The sequence below is a fragment of the Lynx canadensis genome, chromosome C2, assembly GCF_007474595.2.
Source record: "Lynx canadensis isolate LIC74 chromosome C2, mLynCan4.pri.v2, whole genome shotgun sequence".
Classification (NCBI taxonomy): Eukaryota; Metazoa; Chordata; class Mammalia; order Carnivora; family Felidae; genus Lynx; species Lynx canadensis.
Window position 1 is genome coordinate 91,373,065 of NC_044311.2, and position 14,204 is coordinate 91,387,268.

Genomic DNA, 14,204 nt, shown 5'->3' on the forward strand with positions numbered 1-14,204 from the left:
ACAAAGGTAATTCTGCCATGTGTGCTTTCATACTGATTACACGGTCTTTTTTTCACATCTTCAACTTCTTTCTCTACTGGAGTCTTCCTAATGATATTCAAGCATGCCCAACATACTCTCTTGACTCCATGTCCCATTCAGCTATACATACCATTTTCCCTTTCTTACCTCTTATTCACTTCTCATTCTACTCTAATCTGTCTTGAATCCACCAATCTATCATAACTGATATCACCAAATTAGTGACCTTCTTGTTGCTATATTCAATGGGGATTTTTCTCCCTTATCTCACTTTCCCACTTAGTAACATTTGTTACTCTGAACAATTCCCTTCTTGAAATCCTCTTAGAATCCAAGATAGAACCCCTACCATTTTAGCCATTCCTTCTTAGTCTCATTTGTGAGCTTTTTCTTTTTGCCTATCTTGTAATACTGGCATTCCTCGGGGCTCTAACGTAGCCCTCTTTTACTTTAGTTTTACTATCTCTTAGTTATTTAATCTATTTTTATAGCTTAATTGCTCTTCATACACTACTAGCTCCAGATCTTTATCTACAGCCCAAACATTTCTTCTGAGCTTTAAACCTGTATTTCCAGATAGCTCTTTGATAACCCCAATTATATTTTCAAAGACATCTAAAATGTAATGTATGCCAAACTAAATTCATTAGTGTAATGATCCCACCATCTACCTAATTGCTCAAGTCAGAACCCTAATATTCATTGATTTATCTTCTCCATCACTTCACATTTCTAATCATATCAAGTTTTGTCAATTTTACCAGGGCTGAGACTAGTCTGAGCTGAGTGAGACACTCACCTTGAGCACAAAATTTTAAATAATGCCAAGAATTCAGTAATCAAGATAAATAATATCCTTACTTCACCCTTAACCCATTCTTTCTCCACATTATGGTCAGAGACACCACTGAGAAATAAAAATCTAACAATCATTCCTCTGTTCAGAATCTTTTTGTAGCTCCCTAATGTTTTGATAAAGTTCTAATTCCTTAAGACTTAAAAGGCCATTCGTTATCTGGTTTTTGTCACTTTTTTCTCTTTATCTTTCTCATTTATACCTGGGGCAATCTGGAATTCCTCTAAGGCCTTCAGATATGTCACAATTATCTCTCACTTCCTTGTCTTACAGATATCATGTCTTCTTTGATTAACTCCTGCTAATCTTTTAGGCCTCATCTTAGATACCATTTGTTTAGGCAAACATTTTCTGAGCTTCAGAGTTTTAGTCAGACATCCCTCCTTCGTGTTCCTACAACTTTCTCTGTACCTCCCCCACTGTGACACTGATCATACTGTATTATAAATTCCTGTTTACTATGTATGTTTCCCTTTTCCTGCTGGACTATATAAGTTTTTTGAAAGCATAAACTCTGTGGCTCTCTAATTCATCAATGTAACCCCAATTGCTACACAGGATTTGACACATAAAAGGTTCATTAAATAAATGTTTGTTGAATCAATGAATGAAAAGAATAGATGAATAAATTTATAGTGAAAAGCCAGAGAATTATTTATTCGTACCCAGAAAACTGAAGCAGCTAATAATGACAACTAACACTTGTTTAACATTTCATAGTTTATAAAACATTTAACTTATAGTATCTCTTTTTATCTTTATAATTATTCTGATGTGTTAATATTATTATTGTGCCATGATCCAGAGAAGAAGACATAGCACTAAGTGGAAAACCAGGATGATATTTGGGAAAATGTTTGGTTTCAAAGGGAGAAGGAAGCAGGGAATGTATTATCACAGCTCTCCTGGAATAACACAGAAGTTTCCTTGAAATTGGAATTAGAATCTGAGTATTACTATTAACCACCCCCTGGTAGAAAATAATCAGGACTGAACATTGACTCTTTGGGTTCTTTCTTCCTCTATTGAGTTCTTTATGTGTTGCGCTGGATATCTTCCAGGGGGGTGTCACCCAAAGGCTCAGAGTGAGAACAGGTTTCCAGGTCAGTGATTAGGAACAATCACGTCCAAGTTTCCCCTTAGACTGCATAAACTAAGCGACACACACATCCTCTTTCCTCTTCCATTATTGGGTTGTCAGTGGTAAGGAGAATGCCACTTGATCTAACTTGCATCAGTTTCCACCTACTCATCCAACTCCCCTCATTCCCTTTGATCAAGAGAAAACTCCTTGGGAGCATTGAAGAGCAGGACAGAAATAGCAAAACCTAGAAACTACTTTAAAAGAATTAAAAATATCTTCCAATAACCAGATAAATAACTATCAGATGAAATAAGCTAGATTGAGAGAAAGGATTAATTATCTTCCTCGCTTCCTTACATATTGTAGTATAGAATGGTGGATCTCAGCCTTGACTACTCTTTAGAATCACCTAGATATTTAAAAAACTATAGATACCTAGCCTCCATCCTGCAGAGATATTGACTTAATTGCTCCAGTATAAGGCACAGGGATTAGTCTTTTTAAAATCTCCCCAGAAAACTTATTAGTTATATAACCTTGGGCATGTTTCTCCCTTTCCTTCCTTCTTTCCTTTGTGTGTTCTTTTCTTTCTTTCTTTCTTTCTTTCTTTCTTTCTTTCTTTCTTCTTTCTTGTTTTCTTTCTTTCTTCTTTTTTCTTTATTTCTTTTTCCTTTCTTTCTTTCTTTCTTTCTTTCTTTCTTTCTTTCTTTCTTCCTTGGTTTCTGACTTCATTCTGTTAATTTATCTCCAATGTCTAGAGAAAATCCCTACAATAACACTTACCTAATAGGGTTAGTGTGAGGACTGAATAAAATAGTGCTTAGATGATGCTTTTCATGTAGCAGGCATCAGTGATTATTAATTTCCTCTGTCCCAGTGTACTTACCAAGAGCTATCACCATTAGTAATCCTGGAACTCCAAAAGCCAATGCATAGCAGTCTTCCCCAAAACACTGCACATCTCCTAGGCCAGAAGAAAGTAACCTTGAATCTTGGATCTTTGGTGTTCTATTCTGCAAGCTCAAGTTTGTGAGGTCATAGACATAGCCATCCTCTTTCTTCCCATCACCTCATCCATAATCTTTCTTTTGGGCCAGACAAATCAAGATTAAAAGAAATTTTCAGATTTTTAAGCCCTTGTAAAAGTAGAGGATGAAGAGCAGGAAGCCTTGAAAAGATTTTTGACTGGTCAGAGAAAACCTTACACAGGGCCCCTTAGAAAAGATCCTAACCTCTAAGCATGGGTGTGATAAATGTAGAAATCAAGCTCCCTGCATTGATGGAGAGGTAGAAGACTGAGAAATACCTAGTCCGTTCCTCTGCCTGAAAAACAAAAAAACAAAAAATAAGTGTGATGTGCCTCCTAGCTCATCTACCCTATGTTCAGACTAAGCTGGAGGTACATGCACAGAAACAGATTCAGATATTGCCTCCATGATATCTGAAAAACATATTAGATATTTTAACACATAACCCATACAAACATTTACCCATCTTTCAAACCTAGTACAAGCATCTTTAACACTCTTATACCCCTCCTGGGAAAAAATGATCATCCTATAATACTGTGCCACTTGTGTCCTATATATGTCCTAATATTAATTTCTTTCCATTAAATGTCTGTTTCATTCAGTAGGCTGAGAGTTCCTTTAGCACAGAAATCATATCTTGCTCATTTTTGTGTTCCCTACTACCTAGCATAGTCCCTGACACATATTACAGACTCAACACATTTTTATAGACTGAATTAATTAAGTGAATGATTGAGTTAAATAGATTTTATGGAATGTGTGGTATAGGAATAGTACTAGAACATAGGACAGTGGGTTAAATTGTTGATCAAGCAGGGTAGTTCACCTAGTACTTATGGGAATTCTGCCAGAGAGTATAAAAGGAAGTCCGTGGGCTTAGAAGTGGTTGGTGGAAACTTGGAAGTAGGTTTGTCTTATTATTGAAATATCTTTGTAGAGCAGTTACTGAATGAAACAACTTTAAAATATAGGGTTTTTGTTTGTTTGTTTGTTTTTGTTGTTGTTGTTGTTGTTGTTGTTTTTATTCATTATGCTTCATTCTGGTACCACAGATCTTTTCCTGACACGGTAGCACAATCTGTCCTTCCCTATTTTCTGTTTACAGTGTTTGCTTCCTCTTCTGGCCCCCTTTTAAATCTATTCCACTCACCTATTTGTACAGTTCATTGTGCCTAGAATCCCAAAGGTTGCCAAAGGTCGGTATTTCTCCAAAGTCAGCAAGCAATTATGATCTATGGTACCCCGGACAGATAGGGAATATAAAATAATAACTCAAGTGGTCCGAAGGGGAGGAGATACACAAGAAGCAGGACACAGAGAAAGAACAGAGAGACAAAAACCAGAAACATGAGAAATTGCTATAGATGAGGGAATAATACATGAAGACAGACAAAAAAGAAAAGTGAGAACAAAAGAGAGAAAGCCAAAAATGTTGCCTATTTAAAAATAGACTACTTTCCCTGCCTAATTATCAAGCTTCCTCATTTAGGCCCATTTGCAGCTTATTCATACCTGTTCCCCGCCCTCCCCCCGCCCGCCCCCCCCCCATTAATCGTGGAAAGTAGGAAAAGAGGAAATGATCATTCAGACAAGTTCACCTATAGAATCTCATTCTATTTTATTCTGAACGATCATTTCCCCCTTTCATAGGATTTCAGCCAGATGTGCTTAAATCATCTCTACACTGCTTATTATCTCCCATTCTCGAAGTACCTACCAAGGTTCTTCTCAAATACTTCAAGTGAGAGTAAACTCACTGCTTCAAACTCTTTTGGAATTTTTCCTTCCATCAAGCAAAAAACTTCCTATAGCTTTCACCCACTAGTTCTGGTTTAATTACTATCAATATTTATAGACAGTTATAATATTCTCTTTAATTCTTACCTTATGTAGGTTGAATATCTCCAATTCTTTCAACCTTTCTTCATAAGATGTGTCTTAGTCCATTCACTACCCTGGTTACTTTCCTTTGAACATGTTTCAGTGTTTCTATTAATGACCAGTACCCAGCACCTAATAGAACTCCTGACCTGTGGATTACTTCAGTCTTGGCAAATAGCTACCTGCTAGGTACCTTTTTAATGCCTGCTCTACATTCTTGAAAACACAGAAATAACAGGTCTCTTACATGTTTTTCTTCAAACTGGTCTCCACCAAAAGCTGCCACGCAGGGCTTGATACCTCCTGTCCCCAAAGCTATTAGACTCAGGCCAATCAATGATAAGACTCTGAAATGGAGAGGTAAGGATATAACCATATTGATATGAAGCACAACTGCAGAAATTGGATGTACAAGAGCAAAGATTCCTTTCACATTTCTTCACATTACTGCAGGCACTTTCCATCTGCCTTCATTCCTCGGAGAGACCCAGAGACACTTAAAATATTTATGAACTTTGAGCCTCTGCCAGAAAGTATGCATTGCAGGGGGGCATTTTGTCCCTGAGAGTTCCATTTACCCTTTGTGTGCAATAGATAGAAGCAAATACTGAAGGAATTCCACAGTTAAAGCACTGTTTTCAATCTTGTCTTAATTTAAGGAATATACCAACAGAAGGGCCTTATAAACACCTATCCCATATACGCTTCCTAAACACAAAATAAAATGTTAAAATTCTTTATGATTAATAGGATAAGTGTCACTTTTTGTTGGGGACACTGAGAAGGAGGTATCTAATATTTATTAAATTTTAAAATTCTTAATTCATTAGATAAATACATGTGTAGGCAGATTATAAACATGAATACATGTGACCTACTTCTTGAACAACTGTAACCCTCCTCTTTACTGACTGAATCAACTGACATCAGTATGTATCAAATGCCTCTGGCCTAATAAACATCAATGGTTTAAATAAAGAGGGATAGAGCAATTGGAATATATGGAACTTAAATGAAAATAATCCAAGCTTTGGATAGGATTTCTGCAATGCACACTATAAAGAAATATTATGCACATTTTTAGTCCTAGCAAAGTACAGATGTATGGGTGGGTGAATAGGTGGGGAAATATGAGGGGTATCAAGTTTTAATAATTGTCTCTAAGAGGGGTGCCTGGGTGACTCAGTCAGTTAAGTGTCCAACTTCAGCTCAGGTCATGATCTCACAGTTCGTGAATATGAGCCCGCGACAGGCTCTGTGCTGACAGCTCAGAGCCTGGAGCCATATTCAGATTCTGTGTCTCCCTCTCTCTGCCCCTCCCCTGCTCATGCTCTGTCTCTCTCTGTCTCAAAAATGAACAAAAACATTAAAAAAATTAAAAAAATAATTGTCTTTAAGAATATGATGAGTTTTTTATGAAAAGGAAACTAGCTAGGCATTCTACAAGTCTCCAAATGTTTAATAAAAACAAATGAGGACAGCTAAAGTAGGCAAGAGTTCAACTGATCACAAAATAATTTTTTTTTCTCAACCACTTTGGTAATAAAACAATAGGTTGGAAAATAAAGGGACATCTCTGGTAAGAAAATAGAAAATAACCTGTAATGAATGTGTGAGACATTGACCTGTCTAATGAAAGAAAAGTTGTTCAGTTTATTCCATGATTTTACTCACGTGTGTACCATTTGTCCCCCCAGTATTGGTAAGGCACCCAAGGACTTGACCACATGGCCAAGCACATACACCAAGGAGAGATAGATGATTGTCCTGTTGAGAGAGTTAAATCAGTCAGTCTACAAACAGAATCAAGAGAGTTGAGTAATACAGAGTCAGAATTCATACTGTTCTCAGTGCCAGAATAAATGGAATGGAAGGAGGAAGGGGAGGAGGAGGAAAGAATTACCTGAGAAATGTACATAGATATAGGAGTGGTAAATGAAGTAAACAGACCAGAAAAAAGAGAGAGCAACTCTTTACCCTGTAGTGTTAGAGGTAATGGACATTCCCTTCAAGCTTTTTTCTCATATATGACCTGTCCTTTTCCCCACTCACTCTACACTGGTTGGATCCACTGGTTGGATTTGCATCCACTGGTTGGATTTGCAGCAAATGATGTTTTAAACTATGAGAACCAGGACAATAGGTTACTTTGACCAGAGGTGTTGTTATCAAGGAATATCTTTGGCACTAGAAATCAATAGGAATCAAGAAAAAAACTGCAGGTAAATAGGAAAAAAGAATGAGTAACATAAAGAACTTTCTCTAAACCCAACCAATGGGATGGATAGAAAGGCTCTCAGTTTCAGCCTGATTACTTGAACACTTGGGTTAATTGTAATCCCTACCACAGTTACCTCATGTTCAAGTTATCAAGGGTTAAGAAAGGAGTCAGGGACTATGAAGAGACCGGCCAGTGATAAAGGTCATGCAGTTGGTAGGGACTTCTTGTGTTGTTTCTCCAAGAAATCTGAACGGCAAATAGGAAGTGGGACAGCGAAGAATTCCAGGAAGAACATATGTAGAGATTTACACACTAAAATATAGCACATTACTACCTTTATGATATATTCCTTATGTGCATTACCATGCCAGCATTCTCTTTAAATACAAGTAGAATGTTAGTACTAGAAAGAACCTTGGAGATTATATAGTTTACACCTGTGATTTTAAAGTGTTATATGCTAACGTGGAATATAAAGAATGAAATGAAAGTATCAGACAGAGGCTGGATATGCCATCAATCTCAGGTTGTGGATTTCTTATTCTAAATGCCTACTCTCTTTCGGTTGGCTCTCCAGGGAAGGGACCTTAGAGGGTTTAAAATGGCAAGTAGGGTATAAGAAGTTGGGTGACTAATCCAGGGCATTAATTGCATATGGCAATTAATATCAAAGGAAGGGGACAGGCTTTCCCAAAAGGCATGTAGCATCTTCTAGAGAAGAGTTTTCTTTGTTGGAATAAAAAGAATAAATAGAAGGGGAATGAAAAAGGACTGAAAAAAAGGCCAGTTATCATGAACCCAAAAGAGATGATCTCTGCTAGATCATCAGAGAGAAAAAAACAAAAGAAGTGTAAGCTGGACTAATAGAGTCTGAGTAGGGAGATCAGAACAATATCAGATTGTTGGACTAAATGGATAAAGGAAGTATAAGTGGTTTAGAAAGAAAATAAGCAACATTTTAGGTGAAAGGCTCAGGAAATTAGTCTAGGATATGAAGAATATAAGAGGAAGCTAATGGTAGGAAACTTTAACAGAAAGAGAAAGAAGTCAAGATAGACTTGGACATTCTGCATTTTGAAAGGGGGTCATTGAATCCTAACCACAGGAAACAAAAGTTTTCTGGATAGACTTGACCAATCTTTCATTTGCAAATGAGGAAGGTGAAATCCTGAGAGGTCAAAGAACCTTCCTAGAGTGACATTCTAATTAATTAGTATTAGGGTTAGGTATAGAACTTCTACTTTCTAACTTACAGCCCAGTGTTCCTTCAGTTTTAATATAGACAAGTTAATGTGGAAAAGGAAAGGAAAGAGGGAGAGGTTTTAAGTTTTATTTCACGACCAGAGCCATTTTTAATGAGAGTTTAGGAACTGAGAAGGAGTATGTGCAGTGATGGCAGAGAAAGAAACCTAGCATGAAGAGGGGCAGCTCTGATGAGACAAAAAATATAGGAGAGGGAAAAAACATGCTATATACCTATTCAGAGAAAGAGAAAGGAGATGGTAGTAAACACATTCATTAAGAGAGTGGGTGTAAGTCCAAACCAATAGGCATGGGGACACAGAGCATAAAAACCACACTAGAGACTATGACTAAAAATGTTTGGCTCTCTTAAAAGCAACTTGACATAAAAAAAAAGCATTCTAGCATGTAGTTAGCCCTCTCAGTAGATGTTTATAGAAATCATGAAAAGCCATATCCATGCTTCAATTTAAAGGAAGTCATTTTAAAATAAATAAAAGTACTAGGGCATTTATGGGAGTCTTTTATTCTATAACTGAGTAAAGGTCATGACTTATATTTTTTATTCTGCATATAGTACCAATTTTCTATCTGGATGGACTTCGTAACCAATATTACATAAGTAGCAAACATAATCCACCATCTTTCTCTCAAGTCAAGAAACTGTATTCACTACTGTGTTATGGTTATAGTTATATATTAAATGCTAAGTAAACACTTTAGAACAATGAATATATACAAGCCAAGTGAGATATAAACCAATGTTTACTAGAGAGGATTCCTTGGAATACTAGGTCCACAAAATATCCTGAAAAAAATATTCCATGGTGAAATAAGTTTGGGAATTACTACATGCCATAACACAGCATAACATAATCACTACATAACATAACATAACAATTTCTTGGAAATTGTACAGTGTGTATTAGCATGTTAAAGGCTATAAGAAGCCATGCAGTAAAGAAATCTTTTTAACTTTGTTTAGCCTAGCATTTTCCAAACTTATTTGACCATGAGAGCTTATCTTCCTATATTACACTCATTGTATCCTATCAACCAATTTCAACAAAATGCTCTTCGAGAAATACTAATTAAGACAAATCCATAGATGACAAAGCCATAGAAAATAAGTTGGCAATGGATAGCCAAGATCCATTCATTTCTAGCCTATGAGGATAATGTTGTAGGGGAAACTATAACATCCCATAAATGTCTCTTGGTGCTATTTTCAGAGACTTAAAAGTCGCAGAAACTGAATAGACCATCAGTGTAATTCATGAAAATACTATATTCTTAAGAAACAAACCACAGAAAGAGTTTAGAGAAAAGAAACAGTAAAACAGCTAAAAAGGGGGACTCATAAGAATATACTAAAGGAGGTTGGGATGATTCGTCTGGAGAAGAGATGGAGAGGTCTCTAAAATTATAAATTTTCTGGTGGGTAGCAATCTTTATCATCCCTGAGATTATAACAAGAATTGGTCTTAAACTATAGAATGGGAGATTAAATTAGATTTAAGGAAAATAAAATAAAACAATTCCTGATTGAAAGGATGCAAAAAAAAAAATGGAAGAAAACTGATAATGAAGAGAGATAGTCTTTCTGTGTTGTCAATCTTAAAAGATACATATTTTTCATGGATGACACAAGTATATTTTTGCTTGGAAGCAAAGCAGCAAGAAGTGGAAAAATCTCTGCACAATTAATCTGCAATGTGGGGATGTGACTGCCCATCTTCCTTACTTGAATTTTCCCAGCCATGAGTCAGCAATGGCTGCTCCCAAGATGGGAGTGAAATAACAGAGGCTGCTGAAGGCATGGTATATAGATGTGGAGGTGTCTTCATTCCAGTGCAGGAAATACAGGAATACAGGGTCAGCACAGCTGAGGTGAAAAGGGATAAAGAAAACAAGACAGATACATTAAAATGATTATGGAGAAGTGTATTTCAGCTCTGGTCTTTGAAGGTGATCTTGACCTTCAACACTACTATCAGTGAAGAGACTGAGGAGTGACCATCAGGCAGTAGAAGCAGGGACCATGGACATTGTGGGAGTGAATGAGGCTATGCTTAGTGTACAAATGTGGTATTTCTCCCTTAAGTCCATGTACATACATAGCATTTAAGCCAATCCCAAAGATGCTTCCAATGTCACGGCCTTCTCCTTCTCAACAATAGACCTGAGAAACAGGTCTGTTCATAGACCTGAGAAACATGTATGAAAACAGAAGGAAGTTTTCACACTTATATTCTTACAGATTGTTTTCTGGTATCTGTAAGGCCTTTCTGTTCTTGGCTTGTCACTAGGTGAAATCCCATGCAGTATTCATTGGCAATGTTTGCCAGAGGAAAAGATCAATATGGATAAAGGTAGAAAGTGTGGATAAGGGAAATAAGTACATAAAGAAGACCACGTGTTTCCCAACATGGGGTGAGGGTAAGTGGAGAAGAGAAAGAATTTGGGACACAAAATTACCTTTCATGCCATAATAGGAAAAGCGCTCACAGAATTCATTCACCACAATGAAGGCAATGCTCAGTGGATAGTTGGAGCCACAAATTTTCTATGAAATAAAAAGGCAGTGGTTCAAGCATGAGCTTTTCCCCTCTATTTAATCACTAGATTGCTCTATGACAGACAAATTCATTTACTTGAAATCACCATGATAGGTAATGTGAAGCAAAGGCCCCTACTCTTCATGAAACAGCTATTATCACACTAAAAAGTACTTGCATTGCTGACTTAGGAGTAATAGAAGCTATTTTGAATATTACTTTGTTCCTCATTCATTTAACATGGAACTGCTCAGACATTCCTTGACCCTACATACCAGGACCTCCCATCTACCTACAAGCAACTGAAAAGCCTGGGCCTCTGAGTAGGAGAATAATCATACTTATTTCTAAGAGCAGAACAAAGAATTAGCCTATAGAGCATTTGACATCCAAGCAGTTACATTTAAATGGGTACTTTTCTTAAAGTTTATTTATTTATTTATTTTGAGAGAGAGAGCACGAGTCGGGGAGGAGCAGAGAGGAGAGAGAGAGAATCCTAAGCAGACTCCGTGCTGCCAGTGGTATTTCTCCCAACATGGGGCTTGAACTCATGAACTGAGATCATGACCTGAGCTGAAACCAAGAATTGAATGCTTAACCACTGAGCCATCCAGGCGCCCCCGAAGCAGTTACTTTTAGAGGTCAATAACCTCCTTAGTTCTACTGTTTGAACTAACCTCTCTTGTTCCCACCTTCCCTGTTCATGATACCGGGAGGATCCTGGGCAATATGATGCTTACCATTCAGAGCCTGATGGAACCAGGCTCAGAGTCCAGCTAGATTCCTAAAGGTAAGCTGATTGATCACCTTGAACTTAGAGAGTTCTTAAATCTTATAACATTAAATGTCCACTCTTCCTATGAAAGTCATTCTATAACATTTCTTGTTAATCTATTGGACATTAAAAGGACTATATGCTGTATCAGTCAGTATATAAGGAATGTCATGTTTAATTTCAAATCCCTACCCATTATGATTGCCCAACTTACATGAGGTGGGGAGGGAGATATCTGTACTTTGGACAGTCAAATCTCATCATGAAATTTATATTGCCTCTTATTTCATAAGAAATACATGCATCTTTGTAAGCAGCCTTAAATTTTCTGGGACCAGAAGAGATATAACTAAATAAATAGATGAAGTATAAATTAATGTTTCATTTTTTTTACCTATATAGATGGATATAAACAACCCTCCTAAATATTAATATATATTAATATATAACTTGCTAAAAAGCTTCTTACTTTCCCATCTCACAGCTTGAGAATTATACAGCCTAGAGTTTAGTAATACACTTTACTAGCTATGTAATACCGTCACTGGCTGTGTTAACATATTAACTCTGGACATACTACTATACCTGTTTTTATGTTTACTTTCATTATTCCAAAGAAATAGGAATACTACCACCTCTTGGCACATAGTGAGAACTCAGTAAATATTGGCTATTATTACTATATCCTCTCCACTTACAGGATTTTGATATGAAGTTGAATGAGATAACGAATTTGGAAGTGTTTCACAAGTATATAATGCAAACATTATTACTTCTTTGTTTCTCTGTCCTGTTTCCCACTGTAAACTGGCACACATAATAACAGACACTGCATCTATTCTAAAACTTTCCTTGGTGTCCAGCATAAGGACTCTGAATCCAGGGGGAACGAAGGGCTGAGTTTTTATACTGGTAAAGAAAGAACATTACACACAGTTCTCCAGGCAAGAATGCTTGCCAAGTTTCCCTGGATATTCAAATTGCTTCTTTTTTCACCCCAGAGAAACTCAGAATATACAATGAGATACAGCAAAGTCTTGTATCCAGCTGAAGAAATCTCACTACCTCTTTCCTACTGCTTCTTCTCCTAAGTAAAGAAAACTTCTGGTTAGATTGGTTTTCAGGTTAATTCTAATTCCAAGTGAGAATAGTTTTTGATACCCTAATACAGCTCAGCCTGACACTCAGAGGCCAAGAAGAACCAAAAGAGCAAGTCTGTTCCTGTCAGAAGCTGAGTTAAATCTGGGGACTCACGGAGGTGGCTTCTTTGGGAGGCTGAGGGGTTGAGGTGGTACCTCTTCAGTGGAGACAGGTGAAAACAGAGTTTCCTTGGACTCATTTTTCTGGAAGGGATTCATAGCTGGCTCCTTAGTCTCTCCTCTCAAGCATTTGGCTTCGGTAGGAAGTTGGGACAGCTGCCAGCCTACTGTGAAAACGGGCACTGGAGTGGACTAGGTTTAACCCCGTGGGTGTCAGCTTCAGCAGCTGCCTGACCAAAAGCAAAGCACACAGCTATGGAAAAGAAAGGGTTGGGTCTCAGAGGCTAGTTCAAAATAATGATTAAATAAAAGAGCTTGAGGAAGTAAGAAGAACACATCACAAGATGGGGCAAGACAATGCTGCAGAATGCACAAGAGTGCAAAATAGCTAAGACTACCATGCCTCAAGTATAGATTGATTTCAGGATCACAATAGCTGCCATTTATTGAACATCTATTATGGCCAACAATAATATATATGTATTACATATGTATTATATATATAATATTTATCTATCTATCTATCTATCTATATTTTAATTCTTAGTACAATCCCCATTTTATAGGAACTAATGTCCCAAGAGGTTGAGTAATTTGTCCAAAGTCGTGTGGTCAGTAAATGGCAGGTCTGGAATTTTAACTGCCATGAGAGATGGGAGATTCATATCAGTAATGCCTATGGACATTATTCAGGAATGGAGGGTATATGGAAATGGAAATGTAGGAATATAGGGGAATTGAAATGCACTGAAGAGAGAAAGTAATCACGAAATTGAATTTGGAAAAGTAGAAAAGATGTTGATTTTGGTTTTCAACATAATGAAGTTCAACTAGAACTATCCTATAAACAGTTAAAGAGGTGGAGCTAACGAAAGTCAGAGAAAAGGGTTGGTGATGTACATTTGGAAATCACTCTTCTTCGCTAAATTCAGTCCTTGTGTTTTTATCACTTCAGGATGAACCCATCATTTTATTAATAAAGGAAATTCAATCTGAGCAAAAATTATGAACTGGTCACTTTCTAGATATGATTGCAATCACGATTTTCATCAATACTTAGTGATGATGATAGATGTATTTTATACAGTAAGTCAATGGGGAACAAAAATGTATGATGCCCTTCCAGTTGTTAGTGAAAAGAAAAAAGAAAACTGAGAGAGCTATAAGAAAAATGAGGATAAAACTAACAAGAAGGTCAGAAAACAGGAGAATTAATTATTTTATTTGAGAATATAAGAGAGAACCTAGAACTCTATGTCTTGCGGAATTCTTACAT

The 14,204-nt window shown here is 36.9% G+C and overlaps 1 protein-coding gene across 1 annotated transcript in view; it reads right to left on the minus strand.

The window, feature by feature from the left end:
- The window catches only part of SLC15A2 (solute carrier family 15 member 2), a 35,703-nt gene extending 22,627 nt beyond the window's left edge, over positions 1-13,076 (minus strand). The window contains 8 exon segments of the mRNA XM_030330224.1: positions 2,848-2,925; positions 3,194-3,284; positions 5,121-5,220; positions 6,548-6,640; positions 10,081-10,204; positions 10,207-10,221; positions 10,815-10,902; positions 12,923-13,076. Of these exon segments, the coding sequence (XP_030186084.1) occupies positions 2,848-2,925; positions 3,194-3,284; positions 5,121-5,220; positions 6,548-6,640; positions 10,081-10,204; positions 10,207-10,221; positions 10,815-10,902; positions 12,923-13,027 (694 nt within the window). The 5' untranslated portion in view covers positions 13,028-13,076.
- Between the last annotated feature and the right edge of the window lie 1,128 nt (positions 13,077-14,204).